We start from the raw sequence: 23,297 nt of genomic DNA on the forward strand, positions 1-23,297 counted from the left end.
AATTGGAGAGGGGGGGGGGTGACAACTCTAACATTTTATGGAAAGATATCCGGCACTGGGACCTGGATAGCAGGAACCCAGGGCTCTTCTGACAAAATTGCATCAATTACCAGGCAAAAAGTGGGGTAGCCATGCCAAAAGGGGGACTTTCCTACAGAAACTAACCTTATGTGGGTACGATTTTTCAAAAGTGGCCATCTTTGATTTGGCACACTTAGGAAGTCTGGTACAGGGTTATGCCCATTTCCCACAGGAAGGGGTTATTGAGGGGCTACTACCCTACACTGCCCTAACGTCCCTAAATTCAGAATTTAGTGGAGCACATGGCACCAGGAACTCCGATCCTGCCAACCTGAACAAAGAAGACGGACGTGAAGAGTCGCACAACAAGAACAGAAGACCTAGCCACTGACTTGGCGCCAGTCTTCCTCACGGAGAACAGCAAAACTGTTCCATGCATCTTGCAGAAACTCCAAAAGTAAAAATTCTGAGCTTCCGGAAACGCCAAAACCCGACACCTGAAGCCACCACTGCACCAGCCCGAGTTGAAGTGGGCCACCCATGTTAACAAGTTTCCCCAGAGCTTAGGTCCATCGTGGTCTCATCCCTCATGGACTCCCCGACGTCACCTGCAGTCTCTACATGCAGGCCCCCTAGACTGCTTCTGGTAAGATAATCAGATGCCTAAAGACACATCTGCATCTGACGCCCTTGGGCCATGGAGAAGGTGTGCCTACGTCCCCGAGCATCGCAAGCCGTGAACCCCTCAGTTGGATCACCCCGACAGGCTTTCCAGCCAGAGCATACAGCCTCTTTTTTCAGTGTCCAATCTCCATAGAAACGTATTGGTGTCCCAATGTTGTTTTGCACCATGCATCCAACGCCCCTGTGCCGCTGGGTAGTGTACTGCTGGTGCCACCTTTGACCTTGCCCACCACTCACCTTAACTCCTGGAGATTGGTCTTGTAAGTCGCTGTACTATACCTGTTTGCAGAACTTGTTTTCCCTTCCATAGGATAACATTGTAGAACTGAGAAATTCCTTTTAAAGTGAAAAGAATTTATATTTAAAAAAAGTTCTTACTTGAACGATTTTTCTCTGATGCCTACACATATATAAAGATACTTACTATTTTTATAAATTGGTGTGTGTAGGAAAGTAGGATCTGCTTTCATGGTTACGCCAGATTTGTGCTGGTGTAATTCTAATTTCTAATAGTCTGACTGGGATCCTGATAATCAGGATCCAGCTTTTCAGGGTCTAACAGCGAGCTAGAGTTGCTGCTGACCACAGACCAGATTCTTCCTTTCTGCCGTTGAGCCAGGCTCAAGCACTGGAAGGTGGATCAACAGGTTTCCTGTCACAGGGAGGTGTGACCACCTCCTAGAAAACACTTAGTGTATTGGGCTGGAGGTGCTTGTCAGCGCCACCAGACTGCTTTGAAGGGCACAATTGGTGCCCTCCTTGCATGCTCCAGTTGGAACTAGTTCAGGGAGCCGTTGACTCTCGCTCTGGTGTGAAACTGAACAAAGGAGTATCCTCCCCTCTGTCCAGCCCCTCCTCTGGGAGGTACCCCTGAATAGTCCCAACCCTTTCCTTTGGGTACTTAAGGGCTTACCCTGTGGGTGGCTCTTCGGATTGGTTGTGGAACAAGATTCAGATCCGAAACCACTTCATCTTCAACTGTCTGGGCACGTTGGACTTTGCTTTGGGAACTGAGTCTGCATATGGAAGACTCCTGCTTCTCCTGGTCTTGTGATCATGCCAGTTTGTGCTTGCTCCATCCAGGTTATTCTCCCGGCCAGTGGGCATCAAGACACCCTTAGAGTGAATTAGTCACTCCTCTGCATCTGCAGGCACCGCAACTAAGTTGACCGGTCTGCTGCTCCTGACGTCCTCCAGACTTCGAAAGGCCCAGCAACACAGCTGCTGGTTCTGCAACTCCCTCGAGGACTGCACTGTCGTCTCACCAAGATGGACAGTATCCCTTGTCGGAATGCTGCAACAGCCCCCCTGTACAGAGCATCGTCTTGCCGTAGCTAAGGAATGTTGACTCTTCTTCAGAGATCTCCAGGCTCCAAAAAGCTCCAGCATCTCTTGCTATCAAGATCTTCGTCATCACCACATCCTCTGCACCGTGAGCCTGCATCATTGGTGAGCTGCTCTAAGTCCACTTGCGACTCCTGTGCCTTCGGCCTGTCGGTACTCTTGAGGGTCTTCTTTGGCTCCAGTGAGCTCCCCTGCCTGCTCTGAATCTCTTGTGCTTGTTTAGTCCCTTGGACGTTGCAGGTCCTGACACTGCACCTTCTTTGTTTTCCTCATCTGTTGCTGCTGCCAAGGCTTGTTGGGGTTCCCTACCAGACATCGACCCCCTGGCTCTCCATTCCCGATGTGGGACCGCTCGTGAACGGCTCCTGGACTTCAACAGTGTCACCTGGGCCTCACAGCTGCAGCGACTAATGTCACTAACTCATCTCCTTCATCTTCCATCATTGGTGGTCATTGGTATTCCGAGCCTCCTGGTCACTCCAGAGTGGCATGGACTATCCCCTCTGCTTTCAGGTACACCTTTTTAAGAATTCACCCTTGGATTCCACCGGACTCCTTCAACTTCTTCGCCAGCGACATCTTCAATGAAGTCCTCCATTGTGGTCTACGGCCATTTCTGACATCACTTCGTACCTGTGCACCCAGGGTTCCTGGTATAGGTATCCTGGTTCCTGGGGTATCCACGGTTGGAGTAACTCTGCAACCTTCCATCTTACACAGTGTTTCTTCAGGGTCCTTCTTCTTGAAAACTGCAACCGCAACTTCCCCATTGACTTTCATTGAGTACGCGGCTGTCTTTCCACTCTCCCCACAGCCTATGTGGGGTTCCTGGGATACTTACCTTGGGTGGTCCTTGGTTCCCTGGCTCTTCGAAGTCAAGCCACTCTACCACAAAAACCGTAGACGTCGTCGACCCATGTTAGACAGCTTTGCGCATTAGTCCAATGTGTAGAACAAGTGCACTGACTGTCTACACTAAGCTTGGTAGAATTTGCAATTTGACAAGCTATACCTGTCTTGCCTGAAATGTCTTTGTGTATTTTTAGTACTTGTCATGTTCCAGAGAGGATACAGGATTGTGTCCCACTAGATTGCAGTTTTCAACTATGGTTGTCCAATTGTTCGCATTATTAAAAATGACTGTCCGGCTGGACATGCGTAATATAGCTCTGATTTCAGTCTATATTTATCGTGATAGATATCTGATTATATAAGGACCACTGTTTATGCCTAGACTGGAGTGCAGCATTTAATACCATAGACATCACAATCCTGATTAGGGAAGTTAGGATCCAAGATACTGGAGTTGCTCACTACCTTTCCAAAGGGTAGATGTTTTCAAATCATGAAAAGAAACCACATGCTTTTTGCCAACTATATGTAGGGTACTGCAGTCCTCGTCACTCAGCTCGACTTTGTTAAATGTTTATATGTGCCCACTGGCAAATTGTGCAGGAGTTTTGGGTTGTGTATAGTCTCCCTAAGAGAACGGCATGCAGCTAGTGATCTCCTTTGCGAATGACCCAAGCTTGGAACGCCATCAACTAGTGCCCTGTCTGGAAAAAGTGTTGAATTCTATGGCTAGTTGCTATTTAAAATTGAAAAGCGACAAAACAGCTAATGATTCTGGGAAACCATCCTTGTTTCAGGCTTGAACTCAGTTGGCAGAGTTGTATCCTCCTGTCCCCAACTCCCATAAAGAATTTAGGCATGTGGATGGATAAAGCACTAATATGGACCTTCAAGCAAAAAAGCTTGCTGCTACGTGCTTTGGCTTACATAAAACGATCAAAGATTTTAGTGTTTATCTTGGAATTAAGAAGAGTTAAGAAGAATTGTAATTCAATCCCTGGTAGTGACCCGCTTTTTTTTGTTTTTTTTGAAAATTTGTTTTTATTGTTGCCATCTCATAATAAGCAGTGACGAATATACATTTCACCATAGCAGCGTCAACATTCAGCTGCAGTCAATCAGTATAGCAACTTTTCAGATTTTCATTTTCTCCCCAACTCTGAACATACTACTTAGAAAGGGTCAAGATAAACGATCCGTGTCATAAAGCAAATACAGCATTAACGAGACTAGAACCTTCACTTACTTTATTCCTATTCTACGCCACTAGCAAGTCTGCCCACGTGTTCAGTAACTAGGTCCCGGGCAACCCCAACCCCAAATGCCCACCCCTGAATACATTATATCACTCCATTTCATCCTCCTCCTCAGAGCTATCTCCATTCTCATCCTCCGGCAACGGCTCACAAATATCCCCTCTATACGAGTTCCATGGCGTCCATATTTTGTTCCACTTGCGCGGATTGAGTCTCTGTTTATAAACCTCCCTCTCCGTTAACATAAGCAGATCCATATTCCTACACCACTGCGACAACGTCGGAGTAGTCGGCGCTCCCCAGTTCTGTGCAATGTCGCGCTTCGCCAGCATCATACCAATGACCACCCAACGCTTCCCAGGCAGTGACAGGTCTGTCGGGCCCCACACGTGCAGTATGCATACCCGAGGTTCAGGTGTGAAAGAGGTGTTTAGTGTCTGACTGATCGTACGCGCTACGCGTCTCCAGTAGGTTTGCAAATTGGGACATTCCCAAAAGTATGAAACAGTGTACCCTCCTCCCCACAATTCCGTAGGCAATAGGGGTGATCTGCCCTGTGCATTTTATGTAGTGTTGTGCGGGTGTAGTAAACTCTATGCAATATTTTAAATTGGACCAGTCGAAATCGTGTGGAGATGCCTGCCTCCCTGGGTGACGCCAATGCCGCGTTCCATTCCGATTCATCCAAGTCCCCAATCTCCTCCACCCACTTTTCTCTCAGGTGCACCAGCGGATCTGGCAAGTTGTTCAATAGTTTACGGTAGGTGAGGGATGTAGCACTAGACTCCATATAGTCCGTAAGCAGCCGGTCTTCCAATGGAGCCGACTCCGGGACCGTCGCCCCTATTTCTAACACAGACATGAGTGCGTGTCTAATTTGTATATATCTGTACGTTTCCGTCACTCCCAGGTCATACTGCTCCCTCAGTGTGTCAAAAGAGAGTACCTCGCCTCTCGACCATAGATCGCCAACTGTGGATATCCCGATGGTATCCCACCGATCAAATCCCTTACTGCTGCGCAAATTGGTAGTGACCCGCTTTTAATGTGAGAATTTCCTTTATTTGGGGTCACCAAATTATGTCACAAAAAACAGGTTGCATAAAATGCGGCTGCTGCTAGGCTACTTCTTAAAATTCCAAACTGCGAATCTGTGAAAGTGTCTTTGAAACGGCTTCATTGGCTGCCTATTGATGCAAGGATCAAGTTTAAACTTCTTTGCCTGGCACATAAAGCAATAAATAGCAGGGGCCCTCTTGAAATTAGAGGTCTTACATCCCCTTATGTACCTACTAGATGCTTAGATAAGCAGAAATATACAGCATATCCCTCTGTATATAAGCATGTATTTGTATTAGAGATATGTACCTATATATGTGTATTGCTTTGTATTAACATATAGAATAATTGTTTAAACAATAAATACATTTTTAAGTACAACACTTAAAAAACAGAGTTTATCGAATGCATCTTTAATCTACTTATACATACTTCCTTTATGCATCTATATACCTTCCATGTGCTTGGATCTATATATTTATTACATTCTTACAAAACAAATATATATATATTATATTTACTACCCTATTTCTCATCCTATACCTCTATCAATGTATTTAATCTACATATACTTACTTCCTTTATGCATCTATAAACTTTCCATGTACTTCCGGATCTATATATTTATTACTTTTTTTTCTAATTCAGCATATCGAATGCACTACCCTATTTTCACCCTATACCTCTCTCAATACATCTTCTACCTCAACTCTGACTCATCTCAAATCTCTTTCTACTACTCGTTCCAATGCACTAGCCTATTTCTCACCCTATACATCTATCATCATATCCACTAACTCCACTCTTTCGTCACAAACCCCATACCACTACTATGATCCCCAAAATAGCCATATCTAGACTCTTCCCTACACTGCACCAACAGACACCTCGTTTACTATACTGATCCCCAAAACAAGTCTTTCTAAACTCTTCCCCTCCACATCCCTTTTTACTCATCTCAACCCTCCCACTACTCCTTTGATCGCCAGAAAAAAAGAGAAGAAAACAAAACAAAAAAGTCTAAAGCCTTCACTCTATCTGTCCACTATACTTTTCAATCGTAATAACAAACTTACATGTTCACTTCTCAAATTTCATATTTCACTATACCAATTCACCACTAATCCTTTATGGGTTCTGGAGTAGTGTGCTACTCGGCGAAGGGGTAACAAGTGATATTGATAGATATATCAAACCTTTGTCCCTTTTCTATCCCTCCGTTATCCTTCTCAATCCAGATAACGGATTAATAACCACCACTCAAATTACTGTCATATTTCCCTATACTAACTCAACATCAATTCTTTATGGGTTCCGGAGTAGCATGCTGCTTGCCGAAAAAGTGCTTTGGACGCCTCGTATGGGGTACTTAGCGCTATGTAAATGTAATTACAATACAATTTTACATTAAATCCCATACTGGCATCAGTGTGGGTTTAATGTGCTGAGAAGTTTGATAACAAACTTCCCATTGTCAGTAAAGCCATTGTGGTGTTGTGGAGTTTGTAATGACAAACTCCTAGTACCATATACTCTTCATTGCATTACTGCACTTACAATGTCCAAGAATTGGCTTAGACACTGTAGGGGTACCTGTACCATCACCACTGGTATAGTGCACCCAGCTAAAAGGGTGCCATACCTATGCCAGGGCAGTGTTTTGTAGACATGGCACACAGGGATGTGTGCCATGTCGACTCTTCGATTTGTTCTGCACCAAAACACGCAGCCTTTCATGGCAGTGTGGGTGTGTAAGAGTACAGGGCCCCTAAGGGTTTCACAATAAGTGCTGCAGCCTTTAGGGGCCTTCCCTGCCCACAGTGCTCTTGGTACCAGTTACAAGGGACTTACATGGGGCCAAAGAGTGCCAATTTGGTTTTGTATCAATGTCCCAGGGCACACTCCAAGTACATCAACAGGTTGGCAAAAAGTGGGGGCAACCATGCAAAAAGGAGGCACTTTCTTACATAATTGTTTGTATTCATTATCTGGACTCACCAGAGTGAAAAGGAAAGTGCTGATTGTGCGTGCTGCTTGACAAAGTGCTGTATATTCTTCAAGAAGCAATGAGATGAACTGATGCGCTTGTGGTGGTCCTGGCACTGATGAAGTTACTTTTGTTCCAAAAGACAGATGCCTGAGCAAACGAACCTTCATTTCCAAGACATACTCCCTTGCTTGCTGCTCCAACCGCTGGTACAGCTGGTAAGGATCTCTCTCGCAAAGCCTGCACATAAAAATAATTAAAAAAATAACAGTTAACATGCTTGCAAGTTCCAACAAAATACTAGACCACCATGGACCTCAGTGAATGGGCATAAAAGCCATTTAAGGAATCGATGGGACTAAGGTCTCAACCTCAATATCACAAAGAACCAACTGATAAAGTAAAAAGGTACATGACCACTAATGCACAATAGCTCATACATTCTGATAAAGACTGTATTGTGGTGAATTTCATTAACAAAGTAAAAAATGCCAGATCCCTTAGCACACTTTACTATCCTAGATGAATGAGGAGACATCAAGGTAGTTTAATGCATTTACTATGCGGTTTCGCTATTCAGACAACATGCATGGTCGTGAAATGATAATTATATATTTTTAAAACCTGGCCTTTAAGGCTATTAGGAAAGCCAAAATGAATTCTCATTCACCAACTTGTTGTTCGTGCACGGGCACATATCTGTTGCTACAGATGTGCAAGCACTAAACACTATGAAACAAACTTGATCTCAAACAGCAGTAACTGAAACTAATAACACTTGGCACTCACAGTGTAGGTGGTCAGAATATGGGAATGCACAGCTAGGTCAATCATCATCAAGAAGTCTTCCTGTTTGGGTATGGTAATGACATCTTGCAAGGTCATCAGATACATATTGTGGTGCAACATAACACATTTCTTTGTGATAAGAAGTTAAAAAAATAGTACTTCTTGGACAGCAACTTCAGTAGTTTCTCTATTTCTTACAATAGGAAAATTACAGGAATGGACTACATGAAAATGTTGCTGTAATTTAATTTGTGCATTGCTTGGTACGAATCTGCACAACAATAAAGGGGACCCATTTTAAATGCCTCTGTCTGCTACACAAGGTTCTTGTGTAGCTCCATTCCTGTGTTTTTTGCATCATTCCTTCCAGTGCTATCTGTAGGGAACAGGAAGTTTTTATCAGCTTCTACCCATTGATAGGGCAGAAGGGCTTTTATAGCGGAATGAGCAAGCGTATAGAAGTCTCTTTCTATGCCCCTTAAAGTAGAGTCAAATATTTTCTTTATAGAAAGGGAATAAGGCTTGGCTCTCTGATAAATAAATGTAAGCTGCAAAATGGCGACGCTATTGTTTAGCTCCCTTTGAATGCTTATTCAATAGCACCAAGATACTCTATACTGGGATGATGTTTTGACCTTTAAGAATATGCCTATGGTAGGTGGGACTGGTCAGGGTCCACGCTGACTGTCTAAATTCCCACAACAATAGTGAAGGATGCCACTGGCAGACAGAAGTAAAGTATTGACCGCCAGAGGTGACCCACAGAAAAGGTGGCACTCACACAGAGCAGACTACACAACAACACCTAATTTCAGGGATGTAACATGGTGTACAGGTGGGGATAGGGATATTCCTGAGGAAACAGAATGTAAGGGTTGATGAGAAGCAGGCATCAGCAGCTGGTGTGAGGTGAGGCATGCTCATTGAAGGTAACAGGTGGGTATCTGTATGAGACTGCTCTGAGGCATGCCCACTGAGTTCCCGACAGGGCTGCAGCTGTCTTAGTTTCAAAGTTTCAATGCCCCCAAGAAAAATAGAAAGGAGGCAAAGGAAGACAAGTTTTTTTTGTTTAGAGGTTTCATCCCTACACTCGCCTAATGAGTTGAATGGAGGTGGTGAAGAGTCAGAAAGGGGCGGGGAGGGGGCGGGGGGGGGGGGGGGGGGGGAAGAGGGGGTTGGGGGTTCAGCTTACGAAAATTACCAAAAATGGCAGATTCAGTTTTATGTAAGAATTCCATGCATCCATGGATAAGAGCATTATTGTACTTGATGGGGCATCTGAGGAAATGGCAGGCTGCAAGACTGGGACGTAACACAAAGTAGGAACCTTAGAACTTTGTATGGGCCAGAAGAAAACTGCTTCATGTGCCCAAGCTGAAGACAACCCAGAGATGACAGAAATGCGAGTAGTGCCTGCTTGTTACCATCTTCAATCTAAAGTCAAAAGTCGTAATGCGTATGAGGATAAGGTGTTTCTTTTTCATATCCTTAAGAAAATGGATGACTTAAAGCAAGAGGTGCAAGCAACACGGTTTAAGGTAGTAACACCTGAGAAAGCGGTAGATGCTGAGAACCATGTGGAAAGTTTTGCAGATCACTACTAGAGGTCCTGAAGGCACTGGAAAAAGTACAGTGCTGATTGAGATTGTACACACGAGCCTAAGATAAAAGGTCAGCAGAAGTGAGGAGAAGAGAGGTTTCAGCTTCCATATTTTTCCCGATCTTATTTGATACAATTCGTATAGCAGTAAAAACAGACCCGTCATGATGTACATCGCAAAAGTGTACTTTGCACTATATTTTCTGCAGACTTGTTATGCCATGTTGTTAATCTATTTATATATGCACTAATTAGCATCATAAAAATCAATGAAAGAAAGACAATTGGAAAAAATATCCAATTCAGACAGATGTACCAAGGGTCAATGAAAGACACTTCAGACAAATCTTTCCACTTTAGACTTGGAAAAGACGGGCGGGAACAATAAAATGGTAACACTAATAGTCACTGTATGCAACCAGATAAAACACAAAGTTTCAAAGTTGAAATTCCCAACTACTAGATGGCGGAATTATGGACATGTCAATCCAGAAAAGCTTCATGTTACAAAACAATATCAAATTGTTTACGATGAAGAGTATGTTTCCGGAAGCAGAAAAAAATGTGAAGATGGCAGTTACTGTACGGTCAACGTTCCACTGATTCCACCTACTGTCAACATTTAAAAAATACAGAATGTTTTTGTAGAGGGTTAGATGATAAATAACAGTTCTAGTATAGGTTCATACTACAGAAATAAACATCTGATGAAACTCTCCAATTCTTAAATAGGCAGATGGCTAATAAGCAACATGATATTTCAACAATTAAATTACTTATGAGCAAACAGCACATCACAGTTTTGATCAATTTCATACTACAAGATGTCATTATATATTTTTAATGGGCACTTCATATAGAAAAACCTATGCTTATTGAAGATAGAAATCCCATAACATTAAAGGATGAAACATAAAATAAGGACATGGGAAAATCCTGCACACAAAATAAATGAGTAAACATTCACCTATCAACCAAATCTTTCATTCCGTCTTTATCTGGCACCAAGGATTGGTCCTGGTCATCTGCAAGTGGAGTGCCTGCTTGTCGATATATACAGCGGACCATGTATCTTACTTCGGACCAGTAATTCTGAAGCTGATGAGATTCTCGTTCAGTCTCTGCTGAAATTTCTCTGGAAAAAAACATGAAATAGAAATGTACATTTCAAAAGTAAAAATGGTGGAGATACCAATAACACTACAAGTTTACAAGCTGTGAAGTAAACCTTTTAATACAGTACAATATACCAGAAAAAGCTGCGCGGTGGTGCTATATTTGCCCACTTAGAGGAAAGTCTTAATAATGTGATGCAAAGAACTAATTGAAGAATATTATAATAAATCTATCCAACAACTGTGATAAAATAGGGCCTCGTATCAACAAAAAAAAAACACTTCCAGACCAGGTCTTTGTCAGTCAAGTTAGAGCACACCTTAATATTTAACTCACAAGAATACTACTCACTTGTAAGGATATATCCACAGAACCAGATAGCATAGGTAAAGAAAAACCTGATCCAAAAAATATAATTAACTGAGTAATTCTGAAGGAGAATTAGTAAAGTTACCATGGTCCATTCCTTCTCGAACTATAAGCTTCGTACAAATAAACAATCGGAAGTCATTAGCAACCTATTAAATGGTTAAGAAGGAAGGCCATATCCTTCAGAAATATAAATCAATTAAAGGAGATATTTTTCAAAGTTTCATCGTCCATCTACAGTGACCAAATTTAGTATCTCCGGTACATTTTATGGTGAGTAACCTTGACTTACTAAAGGGTACAGACATTTCCAGCCACTGAAGAAATCCAGCCTAATCACCTTTTTATTTTGGTGCAGCTTGTACTTTATTTCCCAGTACTCATAGTAAACATTAGACATTGCTCAAGTTTACTACACCTTTATGTGACTACATTTTTCCACAGAGCTTCATAATGCAGTTCTGACATTAATAAGAGTATATCGTATTACGATTTCCAAATGTAATGGTTATTTTCTTACCTCAAAATAATGGAAGATCTTGTGATCAGCCAATCCCAGCATATCCTAGCAGCAGGTAGTTAACTCACTGAGCAATCACTTAGCTAGTCATGCACAATCAACTAAAGAGCGGTATTACTAAATATTAATAAATGTCTCAATCAGTTAAGAGTGACTAGTAACATAAGGATTATGATCCTTGGAACTTAAACAATTTCCACCAAAAGCGATTTTCCACAGGGGTGGCCTTTAGAGGAGTGAGCAGCTGAATGTTCATCTCTGTGACATGCTGAAATTCAACAAGTACATGAAATACTGGGTTTATGAGGTTGAGTAATACAGCCGGTAGGTCATTGTCGCAGAGGTCCCACTGACTGTCTGATCCTTATGTCAAAACTGGCATAGGCACTGTTCCCATCCCGCACAAAAAAATCCCAGATATGATTGCCTTCTGACAAAGAAGGCGGTCAGAAACAATCTAATGGGCCAAGAGTAGGTACAATAGTTTTAGAAAAATAATTTTAATGCTGGAGAACTCTTCCTACAATCATATTAGTCTTTGTATATCACTACCTTCAAGGGCATGATTCACAAATAGGGCTTGCCCAACTCATTTTATATTGTGGTAAGGAGAAAGTTTGGAATTGTTTTAAATTACTTGGAGAACAAATATTTGTCTGAGGGCAGTTCTCAGAAAGGATCATGAATTGATAGAAGGTTATTATTGCTGTGTAACACCAGAGTAGAGGTCCTATATCAGTAGTGTAATCGAACTACCAATCTGTACAAACCCCAACACAAACACGTGTTTGAGTTGCAGAAAGCATCATCCCTAGTTTCCCTCTCCAGTTTGATCAGTGGGAAACAGGATCCCATTCAGTAGGACTTGAGCAACAAGACTTAGGATCATGTTCCTAATGTTTTCAATGAACCCTACTCCTCAGTTCTCATTCTTGAGTCTAAGAACATTTGTGCTGCATGGCTCTGGCTACTACAAACCACAATGTCACATGGGAGGTGACTGGTCTAGTAACTATTATTTGGCAAGAATGTTTTTTATCGGAATTCAGGAGTGATAACTGTCTTTAAGAGTTGCACTCTACGTCTGTTTTTTTCGATTAAAAAAAAAGAATAAATATTACAACCAGAGGCATCATTTTGTTTCCTAAATCCTCATCCGCCTCCGACCCCAGTAAACTAAAAAAGTAGGATGTCATTACCGTTACTCTGTTTCAAGACACATAGGCAATCGAGGTATGACCCGAAAGATGCCGCCTGCCTACCAGTAGACAAACCTACTAGGTGTTACTGACCTCTCGTTTTAAAGGAGAGGGTGGTCGTACTCCCATCTGGTTGATCGTAACCAATGACTAACTGATGGCCCAGCAAAAAAAGAAAAAGAGCAAGGCCCGGCACAGTCGGAGAGCGTCCCGAGAGGCATAATCACAAGATTAAAGAAAAATTATTTTCCAATGTGATAACACACCAACTTAAACCACCCCCCGAACTAATGACGAGACCAGTTAAGCAAACAGTCCCATAGTGCCTTCTTTCTACTACTCTGCAATCTACCCAAATCAATCTTGGAGGTTTTATATAAGGAGGACAGCCAGTCTGAATGAGTGGAGGGTTTAGCCTCTTCCCATCTCCTACATATTCCTCTTCCAGCCAGCAGGATTGCGTAAAATAAAAAAACCCTAGCCGGGCCTGTAACTCCACTGGCTATGCCAAAAATGATCAGGGCGAGGGAAATATGAATTGGTGTTCCCAAAATGTCAGCTATGGAAGCCTCTTCTCTCTCCCAAAATTCAGAAATCGCTATAGATTTTTTAAGATTCTGGGACCAACTCTGCAGTTGCAGATATTTTGAACCTAGACATGCCCTCCTCTAACTTGACATCAAGGGACCCCAGAACAAAAGTGAACGCTCAGCAGCTAAATCACCCCACACGCAAGCCCAGCTGTTTTAAACAGGGCTGCCAATTTAACCTTCAAGCAGTCCGGAGCCCCCAGAAAGTCCCACAAAGTAGCCAAGCTTGAAAAATAATTTAAGCCAGTGCATTGCTTAATTCTGGCCCATGTACGAGCCATACCCAACAGGACTTTCAGCCTGATCTTCTTAAAAAACCTCTGGTCGGGGGCGTGGCCAAGATGGCGGCCTGAGAGGACGCAACCAGCAGAGGCTCCTCGTCCCTATCCCCCACGGCCTTCGTTACAACGCAATTTTTCACCCCCACTAGCGACCATAAGCCGTGTGTGGCACTCCAGTTGAGACCCCGACTGTGGTCGTAAGAGCCGGCGACCGGGGAACGGCTCCATAGAAGACGAAAGCCGCCACCTCCGGCCAGAGAAGTGAAAAGCGAGGCCGGCCTGCGGGGCGGAGGCGACTGGCTGAGCCCCGCGCCGCTGCCTGCCGGGTGCCGGGCCGAGGCGCTGCGGCCCCCGCTGGCCAGAAGAAATGCGCGAAGCAGAGTGCCGGGAATCGGCCGCCGCCTGCCCCGGGGGACCAGCGGGGCTGAGGGCGGCGCCTGGAGGCAGGACGCATTACTAGAGGCCCGGGCGGTGGCGGCCGCCGCAGACGGCTGCTAATCCACGATAAAGAGGTGAGGAGCGGGCCGCCTGAGCGCGCGAAGGGTGTGACTCGGGGGGCGGACAATCGAGCCCCCGGCGTAGATCGTGCCCACCGCGGCCGGAGCCACATAGCGCAGGGCCTTGCTACTGGGGGTCGGGCTGCGAGAAGGCGGCAAGGCGCAGTGGAGATTGCAGGCCTGAGCGGCCTAACAAGTACAGGCGGAGGTGGAGGAAGAATAGCAGCACCACCGAAGACGGGCCCAAGCGCTGCGGGGGGGGACAGCTTCGAGGGGCACCTATCGAGCCCCCGGCGGCAGGCGACGGGACAACGTGGCTAACGCAGTGCGGAGTCAGGCCGGAGGGAGCAGATAAGGCCGCTGCACGGCGGTGCGGAGCACGAGAGAGGGGCGTTGAGGAGATTCGGCCTGGAGACCAGAGATCGTACACCCGAGAGGGAACCATCCGAGAGCCCGGCCTGGGTCAGGCAGTCAGGGCCGAAGACCAGTCAGGGGGGCATATCTCACCAGGACCCCCAAAACATCGAGGTGCGCCCCGTCGATGCCAGAGTCTGGGCGTTAGTGTGACGGGGACACATTAGGGGAGCGGCAGCCGAACCCTCGGCGGCCCACGCGGAGAGGGACGACCACCCAGAACACAGGGACTTACCGGCAGGCCTACCGGGACAGACGACTGGCACAAGACCGCAAATCCAACACACCGCCGCCATCTACCGCTTTATCCCCCGGCTCACCACTATTCAAAAGACCCACCAGGAGACTTCGCAGACATAGGAGAAGCCACCAGACTGGAAAGACGCCAAACATGTCCTCCGCGAATCATAGAGGGGGCGCACCATCCCCGAAATGTTGGCCAAAGGAACGCCCATATCAGCGCCACTGAGCCAACCGAAAGACAGGGAAAGGGACGAGGGAGAGGCTCCTGCGACAAAATCATTCATGGAGACCCTATTCGCATCTCTTAGGGAGGATATTCAAACCCTCAGGCAAGATATGGCAGGAGGCTATAAAGAGTTGCGACGCGACACAGAGGAACGAGTGGCGGCAGTCGAAAACACAGAGCAGACCAGGAGTGAGGAGGTGGAGCTCCTGCAACAAGAAATCATCAGGCTCCATGAACAGCAGACGGATCTACAGGCACACGCAGAGGACTTGGAGAATCGCTCCAGACGTAACATACGGTTCCGCAACGTGCCATCCAAAGCGGAGGGGGGAGACATCATGGCATACCTGCAAGATCTGTTCCGTGAGGTACAAGGGGAGAGCGAGGGCTTTGGAATATCGAATCGATAGGGCCTGGCGCGCCGGACGTCCCCCCCCCAGACATTCTGGCCTTTCTGCCGGACTATCCCCTCAAGGAGCGCATCCTGAAGGCGGCGCGTCAAAAGCAACCCCTTAGCTTTCGTAATCACACGCTAGAGCTATTCCAGGACTTGTCCACGATCACTCTACAGAAGAGACGGTCGTTCAAAGTGGCAACCACCTTCCTACGGGATAACGGGATCCCGTACTCCTGGGGACATCCCTTTAGACTGATCTTCAAATGGAAAGGAGCCCTCCACCAGCTTAGATCCCTGAGAGACACGTGCACCGTTCTAGGCATACCCCAAGAGGGGGACACACCAGACGACGGACAGCCGCCATCCCAGTCAAAGTCTCCGCAACCGACAAGCGACGGATGGCAGAAGGTGAGACGTAGACACTCACCCAAGAAAGGGTTCAAACCGGATCCCGAGACCGTGGCGCACGAACATGCAGCGGCTATACAGGAGGTCTCCAAGGACACGAATGCCGGATCATGAGAAGACATGAGCGGGGGTGCTTGTTCGCTGTGCCGCAGCATTGCCGTGGGGGGGGGCGGGACGGGGGGGCTTCAGGCTCGCCATGGACACGCTTTCCCTTCACCAGACACTATACCACAGGCCTGGACTGTCGTTGGATAGACCCTGGACAATGTTCACCAGTTGGGGTTTCAGCGTTGGGGTTCGGGGGAGGGAGGGTGGGGGACAGGGGACTCGGTGTGTTCGGTTTGATCAGGCGGTAAGCAGGAGAACAGGAGGCGACGCTAGGCCATTGCTTAAGCGGGCAGGGCACACACTACCTTATGGCTGACAAGCCCATCCCGATTCTCACCCTTAACGTAAAAGGGCTCAACAATCCAGTTAAGAGAAGGGCGATCATCTCCTTCCTGGAACATTCAGGGGCGGATATATGCCTTCTCCAAGAGACGCACTTATTAGCTAAGGACTGGCACCGCATGAAATCCAGGGCCTTCCCGCATCAATTTTACTCTTCCACCACCGAGAAGAAGGCAGGGGTGGCCCTTTTAGTAGCTAGACACTTCAAAGGGCGGGTGGGAGGCAAGGCGGCAGAAATCAAAGGCAGGCTCCTGGCCCACACTATTTTGATTGGTAATATGACACTCACAGTGGGGTTGATTTATGCACCCAACTCCAAACAAGAGGCCTTCCTTAAGGGGGCGCTCTCAGATGTAATTGCCGGGGACACGAGACACATCCTAATTAGGGGGGGGGACATGAACCTGGTCATGGACAATGTGGTAGACAGATCAGGGCGGAGATTCTGTGACTCTGGGGCTCTATCCATGGCGCCCCGGGGTACACTTTCTACTCCCATGTGCACCGCACTTACGCCAGGATAGACCACTTTCTCGGTTCCACAGAACTGACCCCCATGGTACGGGATGTAGAGGTCACCCCAGCAGCACTGTCAGACCATGACGCGGTGGTCCTTCAATTGATGGTCCCACGCACACAGGGGAGATGGCGACCTAGAGAAAACCTACTTACCCGCAAGGAGGTTACACAGCAATTATCCCAAAGTATTTCTGATTACTTAAGTCGATACGACACAGGGGAGCTAACCCAGTCGACGGTTTGGGGGGCGCTAAAGGCGGTTCTTCGTGGGGAAATAATGGCGATCGCGGCAGCGGACAACAGAGAGAGGAAAGAAAGACGTCGGGAACAGGCGAGCAGGTGTTAGAACTGTAGAGGGTTCACTGCCGGACAGGGGCCCCTAGAATATGGCGCAAGCTGAAGGCGGCCAGGGCGCAGCTCGCGAGCCTGGATTTGGACCGGGCGGAATATGCGGCACTCCGCCTCCGCCACACGTACTATGTGGGGGGGGACAAGACTGGCCGCCTGTTGGCCAGTAAGCTAAAAGCAAAGGCTGTCCGCTCCAAGATTCCCGTCATCCGAGCAGAAGGCGGAGAAGAGGTTCGGGAGGACGACTGTATCGCGGAGACATTTAGAGCCTTTTATGCCAAGCTTTACGCGGCAGACACGGCTTTGGATCACGAGGCAGGGACAACGTACCTAGAGACCGTAGACGTCACGGCTGTCAACGAGGCGAGCGCCCTAGCATTAGATGCCCCAATACGCCTGGAAGAGGTAATTTCGGCGATTGCCAGACTTAAACCACTAAGAGCGCCGGGGCCGGACCGATTCTCCGCTGGCTTCTATAAAACATCCTGCCCCCTCCTGGCGCCTGTACTAACAAAACTATTTAATTCCTTTCAGGGCCCCGGCTCGATACCACTGGAGATGTTGGAGGCAGACGTTATTGTCCTGCCAAAGCCGGGCAAGGAACCGACTATGTGCGGCATACACGCCGATATCACTCCTCAATCTGGACTTGATGTTATTTACGGGGATCTTGGCTGCACGTCTAGGCCCCTGTTTGCCAGGAGTAATAGAACCGGACCAAGCGGGCTTTGTGCCCACCTGGCAGAGTGCGGACAATACAAAACGCCTGATGCACGTAATTGACAAAGCACACTTCAATGCCTCAGAAGCGGCCGTGCTGTCGGTCGACGCCGAGAAAGCGTTCGACAGGGTGGACTGGAAGTATCTGGATAACACTCTGGCGAGATTTGGCTTGGGGGACAGGTTCCGAGCCTGGGTAGCTAGCTGCTATGCGTCTCCCCAGGCGACGATCAAGGTAAACAGGATAAGCTCCAAGCCGTTCGATATTCAGCGTGGCACACGGCAGGGCTGCCCGCTCTCGCCGCTGTTGTTCGCCCTCTATATAGAACCTTTCGCCCAACACGTTCGAGACAACAGAGACATCACGGGCATCAAATTCTGAGGGGAGGAGCAGACCGTCAGTCTCTACGCGGACGACATCCTAGTCGCGGTGGACAATTCCAGAGTGTCTATACCGGCATTCCTGACGGGCTTCAAAATGAACATAGCGAAGTCTGTTGTTCTTCCCCTGGGCAGCAACACCAGTCAAGCCAACAGGGGAACGCTCCGCATAGGGGGGTTGGCCATGCAAACTACACTGCCATACCTGGGTATTGAACTGACGCCCTCAACAGCCCAGACGGTTGAACTAAACTACTCCAAACTCCTGACGCGCATACAAGGGGATATTTCAAGATGGCGACAACAACCACTCTCGTGGTTGGGCCGGGTGGCTGCTGTCAAGATGTCCCTGTTGCCAAGAGTGCTTTACCTTTTCCAGACCATTCCAGTCACCCCTCCCTTGGGCATGCTTAAGAAACTGCAGGACACCATGCTACAGTACGTCTGGGCCAATAAACGCCCCCGGCTTCGGCATGACCTGGTCACCCGCACGACGGCTGAAGGCGGGCCAGGGGTACCTGACTTGCGGCGCTATTTTCAGGCAGCACAGATGCGATATCTCTTGGAATGGTCCAGGCCTCTTTCCGAAAAGCGCTGGCTTTTTCAAGACAGAGCAATGGCAGGTACGCCACTCTGGAGAGTCCCCTTTCTGACAAGATCGGACAGACCGGCCTACCTCAGGAAGTCGCCCATCACCAAGACGCTTCTCCAGGTGTGGGACGCAGTGGCGGTCCCAAGAGGTCTGACGTCCTTTCCATCACCGATGACGCCCCTACTAGACAACCCGGCGTTCCCACCTGGGGTGCCCCCAGGCTCCTTTCCCCAATGGCGACAGATCGAGTGCTGCTCCGCGGGACCATTTATTCGACCTGCAGGGCTTCATGACGTTAGACGCGATAAAAAATGCATATGCGATTGACAAACCGCACCGCTTTCAGTACTTTCAGCTGAGGCACTGGCTTACACACAAAGATGTTGAACCCCTCGTCGGCCGCCCCCTCACTCCATATGAGAAATGGCTTCTCACTAAATCCAAGGACTCGAGGGCCATCACAGAATTATACAAACTGCTGACGCCCACCCCACCCACGACGAGATCAGCGGGTCAGAAACGATGGGAGAAGGAACTAGGACGCACGCTTTCAGACAAGGAATGGCAAGACATCTATTATCGAGCACACCACACTGCTAGAAACACAGCCAGCAAAGAATCAGCGGTGAAAGTGGCCTACTACTGGCACCTGACACCGGAACGCCTGCATCAGGGTAACCCACGGAGGGACCCCACGTGTTGGAGGGGATGCGGGCACACAGGGTCCATGATACACTGATTTGGGAATGCGTGGAGGTGCAGGAATTCTGGGAGGGGGTACTCAGGGACATTGATACGTACTTTGAGACGGAGCTCCCCCGCTTCCCAGCGTACGCGATCCTCGGTCTTCCTAACAGACTCATGTTCCCACTCAAATCCATTCGAGGAAAACAGATGGAACTGGCGTTAGGAGCTGCAACACAACACATCCTCTCCCTATGGGACACGTCGAGGAAACCTACACACACAGGGTGGCTACATCGACTATGGTACATAATGGGGATGGAGAGAATACAGGCTTCGCTCACGCAAACATCCGATACTTTCAAGGACATATGGCAGCCTATAATTTCCCTACTGACCCAATAATTTAATGAGCTCACATTCCCTAAATATCTAAGGGTCCTCAGATTATCGGATGAATTCCACAATAGGACTGCAGAGGAGAAACGCACGGCCTAGAACGAGTCCCCTTAGGCACTTGCCAAAGACTCGCTGGAACACACCGAGGGGAGGGGGGAGGATGGGTATCGGGGAGGGGAAGCAGTTGGGGTTAGGGAGGGCCACGGGGGAGGTACAGGTACAGGGGTTCTAGCTTGCTATGTCTGTTCAGGTTTCCACCTTACGAGCTTACATGGACACATGACATCCTTCCCCAATGCTCAGAAGTATGAGGTATGTACGGCACACAAGATGGGAAATCCTGTGCGAAGTTATGTTGGTCCAAATGCTGTATTGTATTGCTTGGCTGAAAAACAAATTTGATCCAAAAAAAAAACTTCTGGTCTCTATATTTAAAAAGAAACCCCTTATGTGACAACTCCACTCCTTCCAGCATGGCCGCAAACATGCCCCCCTCTCTCTGACAGGTCTGGGGATTTCAGCAGCATTCTTGAGTGTGTTAACTGGAAGGCCCAGGCATAGTACTGGAGATCTGGAAGTGTAAGGCCCACTTTCTCCCTCCTGCATCTTAACTTCTTCCAGGATATTCTTGTGGCTTTGTAAGCCCAGACAAATAAATTGATTGATTGCTGCAGTTTATCAACGGCCTGCTTCTCAAAATATATAGGAATAGAATTAAAAAGAAAAGTGATTTTTGGCAGAATTACCATTTTAATTAGGATGATTATGCCCAGAATAGTCAATGGGAGATGGGCCCACGATTTCATGAGTTTCTGACACTCCCTGGAAACGTTCGCAAGATTAGTCCCCGAAATGTTGTCTATGTCTTATATCGCTTTTGGTCCGGTGTCAACACTACGGCAGATTCCATGACATGTCAGTTTTTTGCGGGTTTACCTTGTAACTAGACACCTGGCCAAAGTCTTGTGCTAACCTGATGACATGAGGAAAAGACGACTCCAGATCAGTTGTAAGAATCAGGACGTCGTCCGCATACAGGGCTACCTTCCTCTCCCATGCTCAAAACTAAAATGGTGCGATACCCATCTCCTCCCCGACACGCTGAGCAAAGGGCTCGATGTACATGTCAAATAAGAGGGGAGAGGTGGCAGCCCTGTCTGGTTCCCCTAGTGATCTTAAAAGCGTTAGTCAATTTACCATTGACTAAAAGTCTTGCCGATGGGTCACTATATATGAGCCGGATAACTCAGCAGAATTTCACCCCCAAGTTTAACTTTTCCAACACTGCTGAGAGATAAATCCAGTTGACCCTATCGAAGGCCAAAGTGGCATCTAGTGTCAATGCTGCCAGGGGTAATGAGAAGGGGGACTCAAGATCAATGGCTCCAATAAAATCATAAGTAAGATCGAAAAGATTCTTGCCTCTCAAAAAACCCTTTTGGTCTGAATGCAATAATCCACCTGCCACCACACCTAATCAATCTGCCAAAATCCTTGTGAAAACTTTATAGTCTGTGTTTAAGAGGGAAATGGGTCTATATGACCCACAGTTCGCCGGAGACTTCCCTACCTTTAAAATCCATGTTATAGTGGCTTCTCCCCACGAGGCAGGAGATCTAGCACCTTCAACTAATATCTTGTTGAATAAAGTTGTCATAGTTGGAATTATTGCCTCTCCCAAGAATCTATATAATTCAGCTGGGAGCCCATCGGACCCTGTGGCCTTACCACCTTCGCAAGCGGAGATAGCTTTCCTGACCTCCTGCTAAAATATCTCAAGCTCCAGATTTTCTTGTAGGGAGGAGTTTAAAGAGGTGAGCTTAATCCCACTTAGCAACTCCCGAGCACATTTGCTATCCGCCACATTGTCTTCATCATATAGATCTTGGGAAAAAACAAAAAAGGCTCCTCCAATCTCTTCGTCAGTGACTACCGATGTATTATTGTGTTCAATGTCAATTTGCTTTATGACATTTCGTACCCTATCAGTCTTGGCTTTCCATGCCAGGAGTTTGTTGGCCTCAAGCTTACTAGCCTCCCATCTTTTAGAAATCCTCGTCTGGATAGTACTCTTCTCAGGATTGCCAGTTTCACCAGATGTTCCTGACGTTTTGCTGCGTCAATCGCCCATTCAGGGTCAGCTCTACAGCCTTCATTTCACACTTAGCACACGCCACCTCCTCTCTATATTGCCTGTTCTTGTAAGATATCCTACTTGTTACAAGGCCTCTAGGATAGGCCTTCCCGGCATCCCTCACTACTGAGATCTCAGCCGACCTGATATTAATGTTTAAGAAGGACTCTGTCTCCTGGGATAAGTATTTGGCTTCTGATTCGTCCAAAAGTAGTGAACAATCACACTTGGTTGTTCTTTCTCTGCCCAAGTTAGATCTATCCATACCACCGCATGGTCAGATAGATGAGGAGTCCGATAACCTTTATCCTTCATTTTGTCCCTCAAATCATGGCTGACCAGGATATAATTGATCCTTGATTTATGTTTATATTTATCGTTAGAGAACGAGACGCCTAACTGGGAGCCGACCTTTCTCCCCAAATGTCGCTCAGTCTGTTCTGCCTCATCATTTGACGATATGTCCTCGATGTAGACAACACATTTGCTCTGCTGCTTGGGGACTTGTCCAACTGAGGATTCAGGACTATGTTAAAGTCGCCAGCAAGAATAATTGGTTCTGGAAATTCCAACATATTTGCAAAACTAGTTATCAAGTTGGAGGGGTCATCTTAGTTAGGGACGTAATAGCCTACCACTGTTAATAGAGAACCTTTAACAGATAATTTGACGATGACTCACCTGCCACCTGGGTCTATCATCGAGTTTAAGAGTTGGGCATTTGCTTGCTTTTTAACCAAGATGCCAACCCCCCTGATGTTAGCGCTCTGGTTGGAGCAAACAGTGTTCCACCCATCTGACCTTTCTAAAGATCCCACTTATTTCCTCTTTCAGGAGATGTGTCTCCTGTAAGATGATTATTTGAGCAGGGGAATCTTTGAGATAATGTAAAATGTTTGCCCTCCAACTTTTCACCCGGAGGCCTTTGACATTCCAGGATAAGCACTGTAGAGTTCTCATGGCAGTTTAAACAGCGGAACCTCAAGTATGCCAGGTCTCCCTGAATGCAGACATCAAACCAAGCACGATAATCATACACAAACCAAGCTAAAAGGTGAATGAGAATTGTTTTGTTTTAACTGCTATGATTCCCACCCCGTGCTCCCTCCCACCCCCTTGAGCCCCTCCCTGGAGAACCCTACCCCCATCTTCCTGGAATAAAAGTCCAGATTCTGCCTACCGGGGCAACCTACCAAAAATAATACAAACAGGCAAAAA

The 23,297-nt window shown here is 47.0% G+C and overlaps 1 protein-coding gene across 2 annotated transcripts in view; it reads right to left on the reverse strand.

The window, feature by feature from the left end:
* FAM193A (family with sequence similarity 193 member A) overlaps positions 1 to 23,297 on the reverse strand; it is a 542,579-nt gene that overhangs the window by 357,694 nt on the left and 161,588 nt on the right. For both annotated transcript variants that reach the window (XM_078678579.1, XM_078678578.1), the window contains exons 5-6: positions 10,560 to 10,727; positions 7,215 to 7,443 (exon numbers count right to left, since the gene is read on the reverse strand). In XM_078678579.1, the coding sequence (XP_078534705.1) occupies positions 7,215 to 7,443; positions 10,560 to 10,727 (397 nt within the window). The remainder of the gene's footprint in view (positions 1 to 7,214; positions 7,444 to 10,559; positions 10,728 to 23,297) is intronic.

This window comes from Lissotriton helveticus, chromosome 2_2 (assembly GCF_964261635.1).
Source record: "Lissotriton helveticus chromosome 2_2, aLisHel1.1, whole genome shotgun sequence".
Taxonomy (NCBI): domain Eukaryota; kingdom Metazoa; phylum Chordata; class Amphibia; order Caudata; family Salamandridae; genus Lissotriton; species Lissotriton helveticus.